Raw genomic sequence first — 21,005 nt, forward strand, 5'->3', positions numbered from 1 at the left:
AATCATCAGCAAAAGAGAAAGGGCATCCACCAAACCGAACCCGTTTTGCACCTCTTCTCCAAATTGAGTGTGAAAGGAGCCCTAAACACTCGAATACATGCTTACAAGAATTGAAGGATGTCATTCTACTACACAACTCCTACACGAATCTTATGGTCATTGCACTAACACAAACCCATGGTTACACCCGTCCATTCTAACCCACTCTCATTCCTTTAGTTCCCTTGTGCCTCCACATATTGGTAGTTGCCAACAAGTCATCCACCTCAAGTTTGGACTACCCTACTAGTTATGCCCTCATGTTTGGTTTCCTTACAGTGGCACACAACGTTAACACATACACACAAATAAGTGGTTCGATTTGCACCTCATAGGGAAAATTAATGCATGAGATCATGTCTAGGAGTGGTAAGGGAATATGTTTATACCCGAGGGAGTGACTCCACGCGGTGACAAGAGGGTGGCCGGCGGTTGAGGAGGGTTGTGACTTCCTTTATTTTTCGTCTGTAAACGACAGCACACCTAAAATTCCGATGCATCATGTCTACAAATCCTTCACATTAAAAGCTTTTCTTAACTATCGCATGAGTCAAGCTCCAGATCACAAACAAAGATTATCCTCCTCAGTTCATGCAGACAACTAGGTACCATTTGTATTTATATATTGACAGATTCTCTTATTTAATCATGGGATTGCTGATGTGCTAAACATATCTGCAAGTGCATAGAATTGTAACAAGTAGTAAAGTATTTTGAAGAAAACGGATGTTGAACCCACAAGGAATAATTATGTTATTGAGTACTAAAATTTACTAAATTAATTACTATTTAGAAACCTGAAATTTGAAGAATAGATTATCTAAATTAAACTGAAGAAATAACATTAAAATTAAGATTTTAAAGATAATAAGAATAAATCTAGAGCATTTGACTTTATGTAGTAAATCCAACACAATTTATTCTTTCTTGTTATAGAATTCCAATTATCCCAAGTTGATGATAAAAATCCTTTAACTATTCAATATTTTCTCTTGAACAATACCAAAAATATTTCTAACTAAAAACTCTATATCTCTATGTGAATTTAACTAATTGGAGACTCATTAAGTTCTTTAGATTTTTCTTAAAAATCACATTAACTGTGGTAAAGTATCTCTATTTTCGCTCAACTAATGGTGCTTAATCCTAGACCTTTAATCACGAATCACCTATCGATCTCATTGTGATTCAATAGATCGGACAATAATTAGTTAGAAAATTGCAAGCATTAAGAACAAGGAATAAACACTCAATTATGAAAATATTGAAAATAAAATAATTTAGAATATAAATTGTGTGTTCAATGCTAGGCTACATCAAAGCTCTAGAAAATAAAATTAGTTCATAATGAAATTGAAAATAAAAACAATAAAACTAGTGTTATTTGTTGGAGTTGGTTGATGAAGCATGTGGCTCTCGCCTTTGCCCTCCAGATCCGCCTACTTGAAAGGAAATTAAATGATAAACTCTAGACTATTGAAATCTAAAACTCAAACTTTCCCCCCTCCTCTATTCATCCCACAAGACGAGATTAAATAAATGTCAAAACTCAAATCCAGAAACAAGATAAATGCGGCCACAATCTAGAGATAAATGAGAGAATCTAAAATTGTCCCGAGAATAATAGAATTATCTAAAATTGAAGATTTAGTAATAAGCGGCTTGATTTAAGGAGCTCGGGAGGATTTGGTGGTCAGCAGATTGATTGCGAAACTCGGAAGGATCCCACCGGGTAGATGTCGTGTGTACTGAATATAACTAGTTCCCTCCCCCAATGGCCAAGCTGTAAGGTTCTTGACCGAGATGAAAGACTCCTCTCACCAACCTACTGAGCGGTAAAACTGCTCGCCTTTACCAGTAGTCGCCCAGAGCCTTGAGCCAAGTCTTCTTGCCCAGAAGGTAAAATATCTCGCTTATTGCCTAATTCTGGTTGCGCCTTCTGGTTGCGAGTTTCCTCGCCTAAATCTCATAACTCTCTTCAGATCTTCCTGCCTCTCATCGATCTAGATCCGTAATCTCTTCTTTTATACCAAAATACTTTCATTTCGCACTAAATCTTCTCATCCAAGAAAATCCAAGAAAATAAAGAAAAATATATGGAAATAAAATAAAATCAATAGAATTGAAGGAAAAATGACACTTTTCATAAATAAAAAATTAATAAAAATCACACTTATCAATCGCGGTTGGCATTATTTCAATATCTTCTATGGTATTTAGAGCCAATTGTACCTAACATCCTTATTTTTTTTTCTTGTGGAGTCTTCTTCCTCCACCACGGGTTCTTCCTCTGCTTCATCTACATCAACTCTCTCTCTCTCTCACAAACATCAACTATCTTATTACCATCAAACCGAACCAGGAGAACTATTTGTAATCGAAAGCTCAGCTGGTCCCATACCTCAAGGGTCAACACTTATGTGGCTTCATGGATGGCTCCATTCCCAACCTCTCCTTTACTTCTTCCCGCCCCTGCCAATAACTCCACATGTTTTGAGTTTATTCACATTCCTGATTATCATCAATGGCAACAATAGGATCAACTCGTCATTTCAGCCATTGTTTCCTCTCTGTCCGAAGAGTTTTTGCTCATGTTATTAGCCTTCACACTTCTCGTGAAGTTTGGTAAGCACTTGAGAGTATGTTTGCGATTCAGTCCATTGCGAGAATCATCAACCTACGTGTCAACTTGTCATAAAAAGGGCATTCTCTCCATTGTTGAGTATTTTCAGAAGATGAAAACTTATGCCGATAATTTGACAGCCATAGGCCAACCTCTCCCTGATTGTGAACTGATCAGTTATATTCTTGTAGGCCTTGGATCTGACTATGATTCCATTATCACCTCAACTTCAACCAATGAATCTCCAAGAGAATATGTCCACCTCAATTATGAGCTTCAGCTAGAGTAGCATCAACATGCCTTGAATCTACTCAATGCTACTGTTAGTCTGCCAACACGGTCTCTTGGCATTCTTTGACTCAAGGTAGCTCTCATGGCTCAACTACTGGTAATAAAAGCTAGTCCTCTTAGTCAAATAATCATTCATGAGGACAGGGGTGTGGTCACAGTTCCCCTTACAATGGATCAAGACTAGTTTGCCAGGTTTGTAATAAATCAGGCCATATAGCACCCAAGTGCTATCACCGCTTAGATTTTACGTATCAAACTTAGCAAACCAATGGTTTTGAAGCACACATATTAGCTGCACCCACTCAAAATGATTCAAACTGGTACCCTAACACAATTGCCACTCATCATCACCTCTGATCTTAACAATCTACCTCCAAGCTGAAGAACATATTGGCACAGATCAAATAATGGTCGGTAATGGTGTAGGTCTACCTATCCATCATAGTGGTGCTTCTCGATTATTATCTATTTCCAAAAAATTATACCTGCAACAAATCCTGCATGTTCCTTCTATTAAAAGAATTGTTGTCCATTAGCAAATTCATTCGTGATAATTATGTATTTTTTAATTTCATCCATCTTATTCTTGTGTGAAGGACCTTAATACCAAGAGACTCTTCCTCCACAGACCAACTAAAGATGGGTTGTACACCTTTTCACCATCTCCATCCAATGCTCCACTCAAATATGCCTTCCTTGGCAAATGAGCTTCACTTAATGTTTGGCTTAGTTGCTTTGGACATCCCTCAGTCCCTTTAGCCAAGAAAATTTTATTTTCCTATAAACTCTCAGTTTCTAGAAATAAGACTTTTGCTATTTGTAATTCATGTAAACAAGCTAAAATTCATAACTTACCATTTCATTTGTCACCATCTTGTTCTCAAAACCCTTTGGATTTAATTTTCTCAGATGTTTGGGGTTTTTCTCCTATAGCCTCCATAGAAGGCTACAGATACCATGTCATTTCTTGGATGACTACGGCATATTAATGTGGCTTTATTCGTTTAGCAAAAAACCTGAAGTGGAGTCTACTTTTCACATTTTCCAAAAGCTCGTTGAGCGTCAATTTGATACGAAAATCAAATCCACCCAAATTGATTGTGGTGGGTAATATTGATGACTAAATACATTTTTTAGGCCTCTTGGTATTGTCCATCAAATTATTTGCCCCACACTCATGAGTAAGATGGATCCGTTGAAAGAAAACACCACCATCTTGTTGAAACCGAGCTCTCTCTTATGGGTCATGCTCACGTGCCCACACAATACTAGTCTTATGCTTTTCGAACGGCTTATTTTCTTTTTAATCAACTTCCTTCTCCCATTATTCAAAATAAACCTCCCATTGAATGTCCCTTCCAAACTAAGCCTGATTACACTTTCTAGAAAACTTTTGGATGTGTTGGTTGGCCCAAACTCCTCCCATACAATGAACACAAGCTTGACTATCGGTCTCAACTTTGTGTCTTTTTTGGGTATAGTCCTTCACACAAAGGTTACACTTGTCTTCATCTCTCATATGGCCGAATAATCTCTCAGCATGTTAGTTTTGATGAGCCTCATTTTTCTTTTCAAAATTTTGTCCCATGCACCAGCCTTACTTCTAACATGGGCCAATCACGTGAGGCCCTTTTAACTTTGTGTTTGCAGGTTCTTTCAACTAGTCCAACTCATGCCTCTAGCCCACTTCAACAATCTACACCAAGTCCACATGACAGCCCTCTAACTGTCCAATTAAATATTCATGCATCTCCATCACATGATGCCACATTGCCATTTTCTTCTCCAAAAGTACTCTTCCGCTAGCTGCCATTTCTGCACCAGCCCACAACTCTCACACCAATCCAACAGATCCACCTGCTACTCCTTGTGTCCATTTGATGCGCACCAGGCTCCAAAGTAATATTTGGTACCCTGAAACACACCCTAATTTCACAATAGCTTATCTACCTTATGCTCTGCTCTTCACAAGCACCTCAATTGATCATGAACCAACATGTTTCTCCACTGCTAACACTAAGAATGGAGAAAAGCCATGTATAATGAATTTGATGTCTTCTTACCCAATGGTACATGACAACTTGTTTCTGTCAAATCCCAGATGGAGTAATTAGATGCAAGTGGGTTTACCATCTCAAACATAATGCCAATGGTAGCATTTAACGCCATAAAGCTCAGTTGGTGGCCAAAGGTTTTCATTAGCAACATGGCTTTGGTTATGGCAAAACCTTCAATCCGATCATTAAAACACAGACCATCCGACTCATTCTCAGTAGTAGTTACTCAAAAATGTCAAGTCAGACAACTTGATGTGCAAAACTCATTCTTGCATGGTGACCTTATCGAAATAGTTTTAATGACCCATCCACCGGGCGTTGTTCACCCACAATATTTGCACCATGTTTGTCAATTAAGAAAGACCATCTATGGCTATAAGCAAGCTCCTCGCACGTGATTCGCTAAACTGAGCTCTCGACTTCTTGAATTCGGCTTCTTCTCCTCCAAAGCTGATAGCTCACTTTTAATCTATCGCCAGAAAAATTTGGAGCTTTTTGTCTTGTTTATGTTGACGACATACTTGACCTAGTTCTTCTTCTGCAATTGATTCTTTGTTACACCATCTTTGGTCTAGCTTACCAATCAAATATCTTGGCCAACTATATTATTTTCTCGGTGTGGAAGCTCCTTTCAATTCGGATGGAATTTTTTTTTCACAACAAAAATATATTTGGGATCTCCTTCATTACACCAATATGATCCATGCTAAGCTTGTAGCCACTCCCATGTCTTCCTCTCATGTTCTCATCCTATGTGTGACAATGATGCTTTTCATGATCCCACTCTCTATCGTTCTACGGTTGGAGGTCTCTAATATGTCATGCTTACCAGAACTTGACCTCTCATTTGCAGTAAACCATGTGTGTTAATACATGCATCGTCCTACTGTAAACCACTGGATGATTGTGAAAAGAATACTATGCTATCGTAAAGCCACCTTTATGCATGGTCTTCATATCTCACCTACTTATTCCAACCTCTTACAGGCATATTCTGGTGTGGATTGGCCGGGTTGCCCAGACGATCGTTGCTCCCCAGTGGTTATCTCGTTTTCTATGGAGACAACTTAATTTTTTGGAGCTATCACAAGCAACCTTCAGTTGCCAGAACCAACACAGAAGCTGAATACAAAGCATTGGCAAACTCCACAACCGAATTAATCTAGTTGCAAGATCTTCTTTGAGAACTTGGTGTTTATTTATGCCAACTGATGACTTGCATAATTTCTTATATTTTATCACTTCTTAACTTTAAACTTTAGTCTAAATACCCTATTATTGGACTAAAATGCTAAAATCTTAATAGAAATCATTGGAATTAATGCGTATTCTTAAATTGAGTTTCTATTTACTTTGGGATACTCCTGAGCAGATTTTATTGTTTAATTTCAGAGTTTATAAAATAGCAAGTCCAAACCCATTCGAATTCAAAGGACTTTCAAGTAGACAAAACGTTGGAACAACCTAAAAATTTTCAATGAGTGTAGGACTCTTTAAATAAGGATAATGATAGGGTTTAAGAGTAATTTGGGTCAGAGTTCAAAACGTGCTAGTAGACAGCATAGACACACTTTAGTATTTTAATCACAACTTTCCGTTCCAATATCGGATTGATGCGATTCTTGATGAGTTGGAAAGATATCTTAAAGGGCTACAAAGTTGTCTCTAATAAGGTTTTCCAAATTCGAAACCTGAAGCATGTACGTGGCTGCCAAGTTGAGTCTTAAAATTTAGACGATTTTGTGTGCGGGAATATGAAGACATTAGGGTTTTTTTCCTATCTTATTTAAGCATATCATTAGCACGAAATTGGAGAGTTTTTGGAGAGGGGCATTTCTTTAGATTTTCATTTCAGACGCTGCGGCTTGTGAGGGACGACACTGCGGACAACGAGGAGCATTTTCAGTATTCATTTTCTTCTATTCTTCTCTCAGAAAAATTATGGTGAATTCGTTTATATTTAATTTAATTTTTAGCATGAACTAAATTTTCTTTATTCTAGGAAAACAATGTAATCTAGTTTCGAACTATGCTTGCTTTTCTATGTTAATTTGAAGTAATTCTCTTCTATGTTTGTCTGATTTATTCTGAACTTATTGCTTCTAATTAACTGGCCATTAATTAGATGATTTTAATCTTGTGATTTGCTATCAAAAGAGGGAGTTATAGGATAGATCATGGATATTTCGGCATAGGTAATTATAGAGATCGAAAGACTTATATGAACCTATGTAGTATTAAAATTATTGATCTTATTGATTTCTTACTTTATTAATTTGCATACTCTTGTGTAAAATGATGAACAAGAATAATTTTCAATTGACTATCGAAAGAGGCTTTTGGATGTTTGTGAAGATTTGCTAACAAATAGAAAGAATTAAATTCAATTAGTTAGATGAGTAAAACATAGTGAAGAATTAAGTGAAATCGATTTCCTAGAAGTTTTCTTTCCCATTGATTTGATTTTCAAACAATTTCTTTCTTTTCCTTTGAGTATTCTCTTTGAATTAATTTTATTTTAATTTACAATTACAAAAATCTTAGTGACTTTTCTAAATAAAGTCAAGATTAATATAATTTTAGTATTTGTCAAAAGTAAGTTACCAATCCCTGAGGACAATATTCTTCTCATCACTTTACTATAAAACTACGATACTGTACACTTGCAGTTTTGCACCGATAACCAACCTCCCACATTGTGGTGTTACAATATTGGAGCTGTAACGCCCCAATAGAAGGCCCAAACCACATGGCCTATGTTCCAAAAAGACTAGTCAATGATACAATTAGAGCTCCATTAGAACCTTATAAAGAGCAAGAACTTCTCCTTTCCAAGCAATGTGGGATCCCATACACCACCTACCCTTATCCATATCATATGGGGTATCACAATCTACCCCCCTTAAATTCCCGACGTCCTCGTCGGGCCTGTCCATTGTAGGTGGCACGGCTCAAGTCCCACATTTCTGGTTGGGATAGGCTCTGAATGATAGGTTTGGACTATGAAATGTAATAGAGTTACTGTTTTAATGGTGGTTGATTGTGATGGAATTTTTATGTTGAGGAGTATGATTTTTGGATGGATTTATGAGATTATTTTGGACTATTATTTGAGACTTTTTAGTGTAAATTGATGGGTGTTTTGGAGCTGGTTGTATTGAATTTTCGTGCAAGTTTTGAATTGTTGAATTATTAGAGTATTGATGCGTGCACTGAAATTGATTTATTCGAAGGTTGGAAGTGAAATTTGGGTTGGCTTATGTTTTAATTATTGGAGTTACTGTTGTTGGTTTTGGAAATAATTATAGTTTGTTGGTGTTAATAGAAAGTGGTGGCTGTTTTGGGTTATAAATGCGAATGATTTGAAGAGAGAGTTGTTCGGGTTTAATTGTTAGATAGTTATGGAGTTGTGAAGGGACTATTTTGATTTATTACTCAATAAATAGCAGCCTACTTGTAACAGCCCGCTAGAAATTCATTGGTGGAATTTCTATTGACTTCAGGAATCTCGTAAAAACCCCATAAGTTTTTATAAATTGACCAATCGCATAGGTTTTAGTCTATCAACATAGTCAGTGTTATCACTCACTATGGTGCTAGAAATATGAGTTTTATTTATTTGAGGTGGTTAGAAGTGTCAGAATGCATTATGGTCCACGCCTTTAGACTCAGTGGATTATTTAGGATTTTATGGTGCAATATCCTATTTTCATAATTTCAGACGAAACGTCTGTTGGAAATTGTGAAATTATTTTTAGGGGCACTTCGAGGTTGAATTTCGGTATAATATTTTCATTGTAGGTTAATATGAATAGTTAGGAATTTTTAGTGTTAAGTTTATGATTCACTTTTTCGGAATGAATAGTAACCTCGATAAGCGCACCAATTGCAGTATTTCAAAATCATAGTGTGGAATGTCCAAATTAGATTAGAGAAGTTTTATTTGGACACTTGGCAAGATCTTAGCCACACTTAGTAAATAATATTAGACACTTGGCACCATGAGGAATGTTTGTTGGATTTGAAGGAATCAAGGTGTGAGATCATGCCACTTAAGCAAAACCTTGTTTCATCTGCTCAACCAAATTGTGCCAGACCAAAGAGGTTTTCAATCCTAGTGAAACCCTAAATGGTGGGAATCCAATTGAAAGCCCAAAAGTTTTGTTGAAATCGAAACCCTAAACGGTTTCCCCAAAACCCTAAAGTTGGCCTCTAAACATTTTCTAATCCGATTTATCGCATTGTGTTTAATCACTTGATTAAATCACTTCCACATGCTATTAATTAATCAAAGGAAATAGCCTTGTAAGTTTCGGCCATATAGAGTTTTAATGGTTGTGTTTAGTTTTAAATTTTTCTGAATTAATATTTGAGTTTATGACAAAATTTACATAAGGTATGTAAATTTTAGTGATTTTTGGAGTTAGGATGCAAATCCTTAAGTTAGGGGTGAAATGGTCATTTTCCCACATGTAGAGGGTAAAATGGTAATTTTACTCTAAGTTGATATTTCTCCATATTCCTAATTGTTAGTGATTAAGTTCTAATTTTTAGAAATCACTACTTTCAGTTTCTCGTGATCGCACTTGAGTTTTGTCTCGAAGCGCGAAGATCGAGGTAAGTTAACTTTTAACTTACTATCAGTTTAATGTGTATGAGTGATCAGTAAGGGAACTAAATTCTATACATGCATGTTATTATATGTGCCATGCCAAGTCATTACATATTTATCTGTTACACAGAATTTATACTGTCATGAATTATTCATTTGTTACACAAAATATTCTGTCATGTATTGCTATACATTGCAAGTATGTTAAGTTAAGTATGCCATCTATTACATGTATTTCATGTCACGTAATATTCACTATCACATGTTACGCCATGTTAAGAAATGTTGTCTGTTATATGGTATGTCATGTTACGAAATGTTGCATGTTCCATGTATGACATGTTATGAAATGTTCTCTGTTACATTTATGTCTCGAAGTATGTCATGTATGTCGTCTTAGTTCATGTCACATTATGCTACGTCAGGACTTCTGTCTTTTATGTCACGTTCATGTTACGTCACGTTACGAAATGTCATGTATGCCAGTTAAGTTATTCATGTCAATCACGACCCTAAGCGCTAGGATGGGGTAATATCCTAGTGGAACTCCTTTGTTCACGCTGGAGTGTCTAAATAGGTGTGAAATTTCCTGGGTTGACGAAGTACAGTCAACAGGTTGCGAATGGGGCCTAATTAGCTGGTCACCGGAGCGCGCCAGGCACTAACGCCGATGGTGCCACACATTATGTTACGTATGTCCACAGCAAGTGTGGCACAAACAAATAAGTCATGGGGCCACAACAACTGTGGAGCATGAAGTATGGGGCCACAACAACTGTGGAGCATACACTACGTGAGACACAGCAATTGTGACACGTAGAATACGTAGAGCCACAACAACTGTGGAGTATGTATTAACGCACTCACAGCTGGTATAGAAACCTGTGATGTGATGCGGTAATCGGCAGGGACACACGGCTCAAGGGGACCTATGTTGCACCCATATGGTCACTTTAATGATTAAGTCCATTGAATATGATTCCAAGTTCAAGTCATGTTTCACGTTATGTTATGTTCAAGTTTACGTTCACGCAATCATGGTAATCCCATGAGACAAGAATATGTTCCAAGTTCATGTTATGTTATGTTCACGTTCACGTTATGTTCCAAGTTCACATTTATGTTATGTCATGCTCAGGTTCAAGTTATGTTCAAGTTCATGTTCAAATTATACATGTTCACGTTCATGCTATGTTTCAAGTCCATGTTATGTCTCAAGTTCACGTTCATGCTATGTTTCAAATCCATGTTATGTTTCAAGTCACGTTCATGCTAAACTTCAATTTCAATTTAAGTTATGCCAGTTATGTTATGTTGTATGTCAAGTTATGCTATGATTACTCATGATTTGATTATGCATTCATGCTTTTACTGCCATGCATGCATCATTAACCTGTGTGGAAGTTTCTTGTTAACTTGCTGAGATTTGTAATCAAATCTCACTGTGGTAGTCCCAACTACCATTCCCCCCGAATGGTAGATTTTGTTACAGGATCTGAAGGAGAATCGAGAATCGACCAACTGGAAATGATCGACTAAACAATGGTGTGACGTAGATGGTGGTACAGTAGTTACCTCAGATTACTACTTGTATTTGTGGAGTTCAATCTCCAACACTCTTTTGATCACAACCATTTTGGACTAGTGTTGTGATCTCAGTTGTTTAGTACGTCATTATGTATGAAGTATGTTTTAAGTATTTGGGATATTTCAGTTTGGTGCATAGTATGGCTGAAGAAAAAAATTATCCGCTGCGAATATTGCATAATGCTAGATGCATGTTAGGAATATTGCATCTTATATGTCATGAACGGGGGCAGGTAACCTTGTGTTGCATGTCTCGACGCTTCAAATGTCCGTCCGATCCCAAGCGGAATTTGGGGGCGTCACACTACTAGATTGGTTATTAAATGTTGGATATATGTTCTTTTTGTTTATGTGGTGTTACTATTAGAGTTCCAGCTCAAGGTGTTGATAATACGAAGAAGTCAGGTAAGCGGGGTTCATATACTAGTTTTGCATAAAAGAAATAAAATGAGGTTGACTTTGAAAATAAACGTGTTTGTTTTTGAAAAGAAATGATCTGAAAACAACCTCAGATGTTTATTCTGCATACGCATAAATTCAATATAAGAGAAAGTGTTTTCTGTCATGACTGGTGTAGACTTGAGCTAGTTTTGTGCACTTTGTTTCTGAATTATGTAAAAGAGCGAATATGAAAATCTAGAAGTTTTGTTATGAACAAATGAGAATATTTTGTTTATGTTTATCTCGAACATGTGAAATGATCTGAAGCTTTTCAGTATTTTGTTTCGAAATGATGTGTCATCTGAGAACCTTGGCATGAAGTTCTGATTCTGTATATGATTGTGATCGGATTTTCGATGAAATCTGTTCTGTTTCTGTTAAGGCCCAACCACAGGTATAATGGTGGTTTATAACCCTACCACGGGGGTGAAACATGGTATACGGCCCAGTCACGAGTATAATGGTGGTTTATAACCCTACCACGGGGTGAAATATGGAAAATGGCCCAGCCACGGGTATAATGGTGGTTTATAACCCTACCACGGTGAAATATGGAAAATGGCCCAGCCACGGGTATAATGGTGGTTTATAACCCTACCACGGTGAAATATGGAAAATGGCCCAGCCACGGGTATAATGGTGGTTTATAACCCTACCACGGGGGTGAAATATGGAATATGGCCCAACCACGGGTATAATGGTGGTTTATAACCTTACCACGGGGGTTAAACATGGTATCGTCCCGATGTGATATTAAGCGATGATAAGATTATAATGTTTCAGTTTAGAAATGCCAACGGATTCTCTTTTTGGAATAAGTATATTTTTCTGAAAATTTCGCTCTAATGTTTTTGTACAAGTTTTGTTTCTGCATTCTGAAAGTAAATGTTTTGTTCGGCTTATCAAATGTTATAAATGCTCATGTTTACATGCTAGTATATGCTCTCTGCTTGCTGAGTTGTTGATAACTCACCCCGTTAATCTTCATAATATTTCAGATGACATCGATGGCTCAGCTGAAGATCAGTATTAGAGTCTATGGAGAAGATTAGCATTGATTTGTTGTTGGGTATCTCATGATATTAGTGTTGGTGTTGGAGGTTAATTATCTTTCTTAAGTTTGCTTCAATGGATTTAGACGGTTTATGGAGACTATGTTAATGTTTTATTATTTCTAGTTGTTATTTGAGACATGAAGAAGAGTTGATTTTATTTGGGTTATTGGATTGAATATTGGATAAATGAGTTTATTTGATTTATTTAATTGAAGTATTTACGTTTGATTTGAGGTTTGGGAAAATGGATATATTCTTGAATTTGGAAGTACTCTAGCCTTGTTAGAGTGATTATCAGGTTTTATGAGTTAACTCTCCGGACTCTCGGGGTCGAGGCGTTACATTGTGATACCACATATGATATGGATAAGGGTAGGTGGTGTATGGGATCCCACATTGCTTGGGAAGGAGAAGTTCTTGCTCTTTATAAGGTTCCAATGGAGCTCCAATTGTATCATTGACTAGTCTTTATAGAGTATAGGCTACGTGGTTTGGGCCTTCCATTGGGGCGTTACAAATGGTATCAGAGCCTATCTCAACCAGAAATGTGGAACTTGATCCGTACCACCTACAATGGACAGGCCCGACAAGGACGTCGGGAATTTAAGGGGGGTAGATTGTGATACCCCATATGATATGGATAAGGGTAGGTGGTGTATGGGATCCCACATTGCTTGGGAAGGAGAAGTTTTTGCTCTTTATAAGGTTCTAATGGAGCTCTAATTGTATCATTGACTAGTCCTTTTGGAGTATAGGCCATGTGGTTTGGGCCTTCTATTGGGGCGTTACAAGAGCCATGTACCTCTTTGTCAACTCCACTTTTCATGCTCTTACAAAGCATGTTATGATTGATTTTCACTTTGTTCAAGAAAGAGTTGGCCTTAGATAGCTCCAAGTCCAGTTTATTTTCGATAAAGATCAACCGACTGATGTACTCACTAAGCCTATAGTTGGAACACTTTATTCCAAGCTCACTATTTGTTCCTACCCATTGAGCTTGCAGTGGTGTGATAGCACACATGCAATTCCCATGCATCATGCCAACAAATCTTCCACATTGAAAGCTTCTATCAATTATCTCATGAATCAAGCTCCACCTCACAAACATATATTATCCTCCTTAATTCATGCAGACAATTAGCTACCATTTGTATTTATATATTGACAGATTCTTTACTTTAATCCTGAGATCTTGGTTGGCTTACACTTGTATATATTTGCCACCACATATTAATTGTAATATTCATTCAATAAAAACATACAAACATTATTTCAATATCTTTTGGTTAGGAACAAAGCACAAAGCCCATGTTAAATTGACATGAAAGGTGTGAATAAGGGCTAGGCTACAGGTGCGGAGAGGCTTAGGCTCACCTGGGGGCGAAATGCCGTCCAGACGGTAGTGGTTGGTGCCGAAAAGAGCAGTGGTTAGAGACATGGCCGTAAGCATCACGCGGGGTCGTTTGTGCGTTGGGTGGCCTACAGCCTTTGTCCTCCGGTCTGGATCGGTGGGTGGTGGTGCACGTTGTTGCTATGCGGAGCTGAGGGCATTAGGTGGTGGTTAGTCTTACTGGTGGTCCTTGGGAGATGCATGTAGGAGGTATGGCATTGCTTGAAGGCTTGGTGGTGAGAGGCGTTGGAGGGGAAACAAATACAATGAAGGTTTTTATCACAGTTTGATACAAGCCATTGTCAAAATGGCTTCTTCCAGCCAGTTCTTTGTGAGCTTGGCTTGTCAGGGTGGCGTTGGGCGGACCTGGACGACACCGTGGGGAAGAGCAAGACGAGAGGCCTGTGCTGCTGGGAAGGGCTGTGACTGGACCTATGACAAACAAATGGTTTCAACATGCATGCGGCTTAATTGATGTTGGTATGTTATGTTCATGCAATGATTTCTACAAGACCCAAATATTTGAGTTAGGAAAATACTAAATGTACTTAAAAAAAACTTACAAAAAGTCTACTTCTTCAAATGCCAGTTATTGATATGCTAAAAATCATGAAATTTAAATTTTAAAATTTGAATTTCAAAAGAAAACTAGCAAAATTGCAAGTAAAACCGTAAGTACATGTAGTATGACTTTTTTACATGTAGTACGAATCTTTTAGTAATGCAATAAACAGTCATAAGTGCACAAGTATCGTGCACTCTATTTGAAAACGAGTAGGGTTCACTATTAAAAAGTAATTTTTTTATGTAAATTCTATATTTTTCTTTTTGTTTTTTAAATAGAAGTACGTAGTATTTCCACACTCTAGGATTTTATCTAACGTTTTTCCAAATATTTATACGCAGCATGAGGCTTAAATGCCAAACTGAATTGGGTCTCTATAGGTGGTGTGGGTTTTGTGTTTGAGGGTGTAACTGGGTCACGGGTTGGGCTTTCAATTGGGTTATAGGTCTTAATTAGCTCCAACAAACAAGTCTAGTGGGCTTGGGTCTTGGGTCCTAGATCACATCTTAACCCAATTTCATATCCAACCAACTTATAAGCCCAAGAATCTAAACCCTAAAACTCCTTAAGGTTTAAAAATCCAACCCCGTCCTTTTAACCCTAATAAAATTGGAGTAATACTAGATACATTTTTATGGTGTACAAATCTTGCACACTCTATTTAAAAATGAGTGAGGTTTATCATTAAAAAATAAATTTTTATATGTGGATCCCATATTTATCTAGTTCTTTCAAAGAGAATGCACGGAGTTTGCAGACAATAGAACTGCAAATATCATTTTTTGTAAAAGAAGTAAAACCTAATATCATGTCCAACCACTAATTAGGCTCTAAAAATATAATACTTGGAAACAAATAAAAAAATTATCAAATCATCTAATTACTTAACTAGAATAAATAATGACTTTAAATCACACACAAAATAATGACATAGATTTACACATATAATAATACCAACAACCAATGTAAATAATAACAATAATAATACAATATAATATAAAAACAATTTATTTCTAAATCATGTTGGGGGTTGCAATATCCCCTCCTTATAGAAGTCTCTTCATTGAAATTAGCATATATCTCGATCGAAAAGAGGAGTACTTGTCCATCATGTCCTCCTTGCTCACCCATGTGGCCTCTTGCTTTGAATGATTGTCCCACAGTACTCTCACCATCGGGATAGTCTTATTGCGAAGTATCTGTTTGCCCCAAGATATTTATGGGTGCCTCCTGATCATAAGTTGGTCCTTTTGAACTTGTAATGGTGCGTATCCTAGCATGTGCAAAGGGTCATAGATATGCTTCCTTAACATTGAGGTGTGGAATACGTTATGCATCGCATACAACTAAAGTGGTATGGCTAGTGTGTAGGCTATAACTCCAACTCTCTCCAATATCTCGGAGTCCAAAGGGTCCAATATACCTTGGGCTCAACTTGCATTTTTTTCAAAACTTCATAATACCCTTCATTGGGCAACCATTAGTCTTGTGTTCTAACTCGAACTGTAGCTCATTTTATTCGTGGTCTGCATACCTCTTCTGTCTCTACTAAGCTATTGCCAGTCTCTTACGGATTATTGATACCATGTCATACATGGTCTGAATTAACTCTGGTCCCATCATCCTCCTTTCACCTACCTCATCCTAATACAATGGTGATCGACACTGCGCCCATACAACACTTCATACAGCGTGGCCTCGATACTCTCACGATGACTCTTATTATATGGAAACTTGATTAGTCTCAAGTACCTTACCAACTTGCCTTGCAGTCCAACACAACAGCTCGAACCATGTTATCCAAAATCTGAATGGTCCACTCCGACTGACCGTTTGCTTAGGGATAAAAAAAATCTATTATAAATAAAATTCATGAGAAATCCATTAAATAATTATATAATCAAAGTAAATCCAGTATAAAACAATTTTGAAGAATGGAAGAAAGATGGATGACCCGTGACTCTAAATGAATCTGATTGACCTTAACTCGACTGACACACTTTGTTATTTAGATTAAGTAAGGGTTGGCTGATTGATGACTCGAATCCTAATAATCCGACACAAACCTAAATAACCCGACAAGCTGACACCTAAAGTTCCTTAGTTGGATACTTCTTAGTACCTGATTTGGTCTATTTTAATCTAGTAAGAAAAGTTTAAATTCCGTTCTAGTGATCGTTTTGGTTTAAGCACTAGAACAAAATATCTCATTACCAGTGCATTCTAGTGTATCGTTTCGAAAGTAGCTCTATTATATATATATATATATATATATATATATATATATAAGAACTGATAATTAATAGAATAAATGCATGTATATGTAACGTTGTGTGTATATTGAAGAATTCACAACTTATCAAATGAATATATGTTGAAAACATTAAAGAAAAAGATTGGGATATTGGAGTTAAAATACATTAATATTAAAAAAATCACAAAGTTGAGTTGAGATACACACAAAACAAACAAAGAAAAAAATAAAGAGTTGAGAAACTATTAAAAATAATGAGATCTATAAAAAGAGAGAATGAGATGACATATTTAAAATTATAAAAAATTAAAAATATATAAATGCCTTTTTGATTTAAAAATTACATAAATGCCATTTACATCTTACAACAGGCCGAACTTAGATCAAACCTAAAACTTTTTTGGTAAAAATAATCCCACGAAAGTAATTATTAATACATATCTATCTGTCTTTGGACTTTAAATTTAATACTACTCTGCATATATATTGTGTTCTAATTTTAGATGAATGATTAGTATAACATCCCTCTCAGAATATCATTCCAATTTTTCCATCCACAAGCTAGCTGGGTGTTACTAGTTATTTGGGACGAGTACTTATAAATTTGTAGATTTTTTCAAATGCTCATACACTCTATACATTATCTAGTATTACTCTTATATTTAAGCCATTATTTTAACTTAATCACTTGTCAATAATCTAGCGTGATAAATTTTAGAAGATCATCTCATGATTATTGGTTGAAGATCGATCGCTCTTATTAATTTTAGATGAGAATTATGACAGTGATAAAAGACAAACATGAAGTTTAATAAGTAAATTTATTTAATATATATGGAATCTAAATGCGAACGGGCGAATGTTTGTTTCCAAATGGTTGATATATATATACGTTACTACTAGCTAGGCTTTGGCAGCGTGCCTCCGGAATCCAGCCTGGATGCACAATCTACCCGGCCCGCAGGGGTAACGAGCTGAAAATCATCATCCCGAGCTGGCGGATTCATCTTAAAATAAAAGCAAATGGGCGAATGGCAGGTATGGATACCCACCCGCCAATATATAAGACGAAAGCTTAGGCTTTATTTTATTTTTTCATTAGGATATTGCCCTACATAGGCACACTTTCATACAGCACGGATTTCATATGTTCCTCGAGGTTTGGGAGGTCATGGTTGTCGTCATAACTATACAACAAGGGCACCATTCTTGCCATATTAAGACAAGCCTCGTTGAATTTTGCTGGAAATGGATTTGGAGAGATCAGACACTCCTTGTTTAATCTTTTCCATGAATCTGAAATCATATCGACAACCTTCTCTCGTGCTTCTTTGACTGTAGAATCCTTGTGTTCTTCCATGTAATAATCTATGTACGATCCATCGTGGCCATCTTGACTCTCATCCTGCAAACACATCAAGAACATGCATGTTATTTTAGTCTGAAAAAGAACGATCTAGGACATGAAGTACCATTATTCAAGAGTAGCTAGCATACTTACCATGGCACTTCCCAAGTCGTCCCAAAGCCGAAGAATTGTGGCAGGTGAAGATATAATACCAGGTACGTTGTCAACAAGATCTACAGTTTCCTTTGTTATGCCATGTCCCAATTGGAAGAAAGTGTGAACTAGTACCACATGTACCCCTGAACTAACAACTGCATTCTTCAGATATTCTTCTGGTTTTGGAGACTGCCCAGATGAAAACCATTGAGCCTCTACCAGAAAAGCGTTGCACAAACTAGCCCACTGCAATATATAATTCGTGATTATCATGATGAAGATGCATGTTTTCATTTATTAGATCATAAGATTAATGCATAGAAAGTATTACGTATTTACCGTCTTTCTTAAAGAATCTACGGGATTCCACCCATGTTTTTGATATATCTTGTAGCTGATTTGGTTAGTGATGTCATTAAGAGCAGTGAAGCATATCTTCATGTATTCGGGTAATTGCTCAAGTGCAGCAAAATCCCATCTGCATGCAAATTAAAACATTTTATTTATGAATATACAACGGTTGAGAGGGATAAGAGACGAAGTAATCGGCCTGTATTTTGAGTTGCATGCATACTTGTTGATAGCTTCTGTGAAGAGGGTGACTTCCTCAAGCGTTCCATGAACATCGAAAATGTCATCTATTATGTAGATTAGAGATATGGGTTTTGTGAGGTCAACCCTTTCCTCTAATAGATCTGGGTCTGTAAGACAGGCCATGGAAACTATGTACCATTTGAGCGGTTGGTCCCTTGCAAACTTCAGTTCCTGTGCCAGACCAACATCTTTCCACCATCTAAGATGACAGAGATTGACTTTTAGATAAGGAAAATAGTCACTGCAGTCGTAAAGTAGTAAATCATCAAGTTGTTGTTACACTTACTTGGAGATTTGAACAATTTCCGTCTGGTGAATGGATTGGACCATATTGAAATCCATTTTTGCTAGGTGGTGTAAATCATTCAACCATAATCCATTTGTGCCGCTCAAATTAGCAAAAAACTTCTTGGCCATGAACCTTGCCAAACTTTTGTGGTAAGGATTCCCTAAAGTATTCCCAACAACACTGACTTGGTTGTCATCCGGATGTCTGATTTGCCACGCATTCAGAAGCTGCTCGCAAAAGCTGCTAGCTTCATCTAGTATGTCTTCTCCTTCTATACTTAGCTGTGAAGCTTCAAAGAAACTCATCAATCCGTTTATGTCGTTTTCCAGTTCTTTGTCAAACTTTCCCTCCCTGTTCTTGAAGTTGTTAAATACATCTGTTATAAACAATAGACGGTTGAGAATTAGTCTCATCATCGCTTTTGTTTTAAACTGAGAAAGAAACAAGACAGGTAATTAACGGGGAGTAACTCACCGGCAGGAACATAGTATCCTCGTTGTCTCAACAGTCTAAAGCGTAGTGCAACCTCGTGAAGATTCTGACCGCAATCACCAAGAGCAATGTATTTTGCATATTGCCCTTTTAAAATTGCATCAATGTCTTCCTCGAAGTGGTAGTCAATGCCGAGGCGTTGGATGGCATTAATCATGTTTAAACTTTCGAAACCATCATCTTTTCCTACTTTCCTTAGTGCACGCCTACATGCTTCTAATTTATGGGAATGTTGGACGCTGAGCCCTCCCTGCAGACAAAGAGATCAATCAAACACAGCTCCGATCAGAAATTAATCAAAAGATCAAACTGATAAAGAGAGGTGACATGCACAATACTCTTACAAAATCATGCTTCTTAGTTCCGTAGTTTGGATATTCTAACGGAGTAGAAGTAAATGTATCATCATGATCTTGGGAAATTTTCCAATGTTTGTGGGCACTTGGCAATGAGGTAAGGCTGAAGGGATTTGAATTTGCAGTTTTCTGAATCAGCTTGCTGGGGGCAATCCGAGGATTGATGGAGGAAGCTGCAAAGAAGGTTTTAGTGGACATGGATGCCATGGCGAGAATGAGTATGATGTATCCACAAGAGATATATGGTCTGTGGAATGCTTTGATCGATCCAATTTATAGGAAGCCACACGTTAAGAATCTTAGGTTGTTTCGAAAATCGAATCATTTTGAAAGTCACACGTACAACACGTTTGCGGATACAAACAAAACATGCATGCATAATTTGTTAGATTTTGGTTCTTATTCCATGTTTCATCCATTTAACGGTAGAGATAGATTTTGGTTCATTTTTCTTAAAAAGAACCTAAAAAATGCGAATTATTTTTTGCACACGTGTCTAATTACTTTTCCTAATGAAATTACACGAGACTCGCATGGAAATTATATCGCACATATGATCAACCATTTCTTCTTTTTTTACATGGAACTTACGTACACGAGAAGGGAGTGGTACGTACCCTCCAAGCTAGCCAGCCATTTCTTCTTCTTCTTTTTATTATTGTTTTGATACATTAGTTATTGTAATTTATATTTGAAAATTAGATCATATAAGCTAGGTCCAAAATGAGGTATACATTGAAGAAATATTCAATTCTCAAACCGGTCTAAAAAAAAATACTTATATGGTATAATTTGATTTAGAAAATAAATTCTAAAATTTAAATCTTATAAATCAAATTTTATAATTTAAGCAATA

General features: G+C 36.8%; 1 protein-coding gene across 1 annotated transcript; it reads right to left on the reverse strand.

Moving 5' to 3' along the window:
• Nucleotides 1–17,791: 17,791 nt before the first annotated feature.
• LOC109004723 ((3S,6E)-nerolidol synthase 1-like) lies at nucleotides 17,792–20,366 on the reverse strand. The gene is made up of 7 exons (XM_018983362.2): nucleotides 20,138–20,366; nucleotides 19,776–20,043; nucleotides 19,299–19,677; nucleotides 18,993–19,211; nucleotides 18,758–18,896; nucleotides 18,416–18,664; nucleotides 17,792–18,319 (listed from the first exon to the last, which is right to left on the reverse strand). The coding sequence occupies exons 1-7, from the start codon at nucleotides 20,354–20,356 to the stop codon at nucleotides 18,026–18,028; spliced, it is 1,767 nt and encodes a 588-aa protein (XP_018838907.1). The 5' UTR covers nucleotides 20,357–20,366; the 3' UTR covers nucleotides 17,792–18,025.
• Between the last annotated feature and the right edge of the window lie 639 nt (nucleotides 20,367–21,005).

Source organism: Juglans regia, chromosome 4 (genome assembly GCF_001411555.2).
Source record: "Juglans regia cultivar Chandler chromosome 4, Walnut 2.0, whole genome shotgun sequence".
Classification (NCBI taxonomy): Eukaryota; Viridiplantae; Streptophyta; class Magnoliopsida; order Fagales; family Juglandaceae; genus Juglans; species Juglans regia.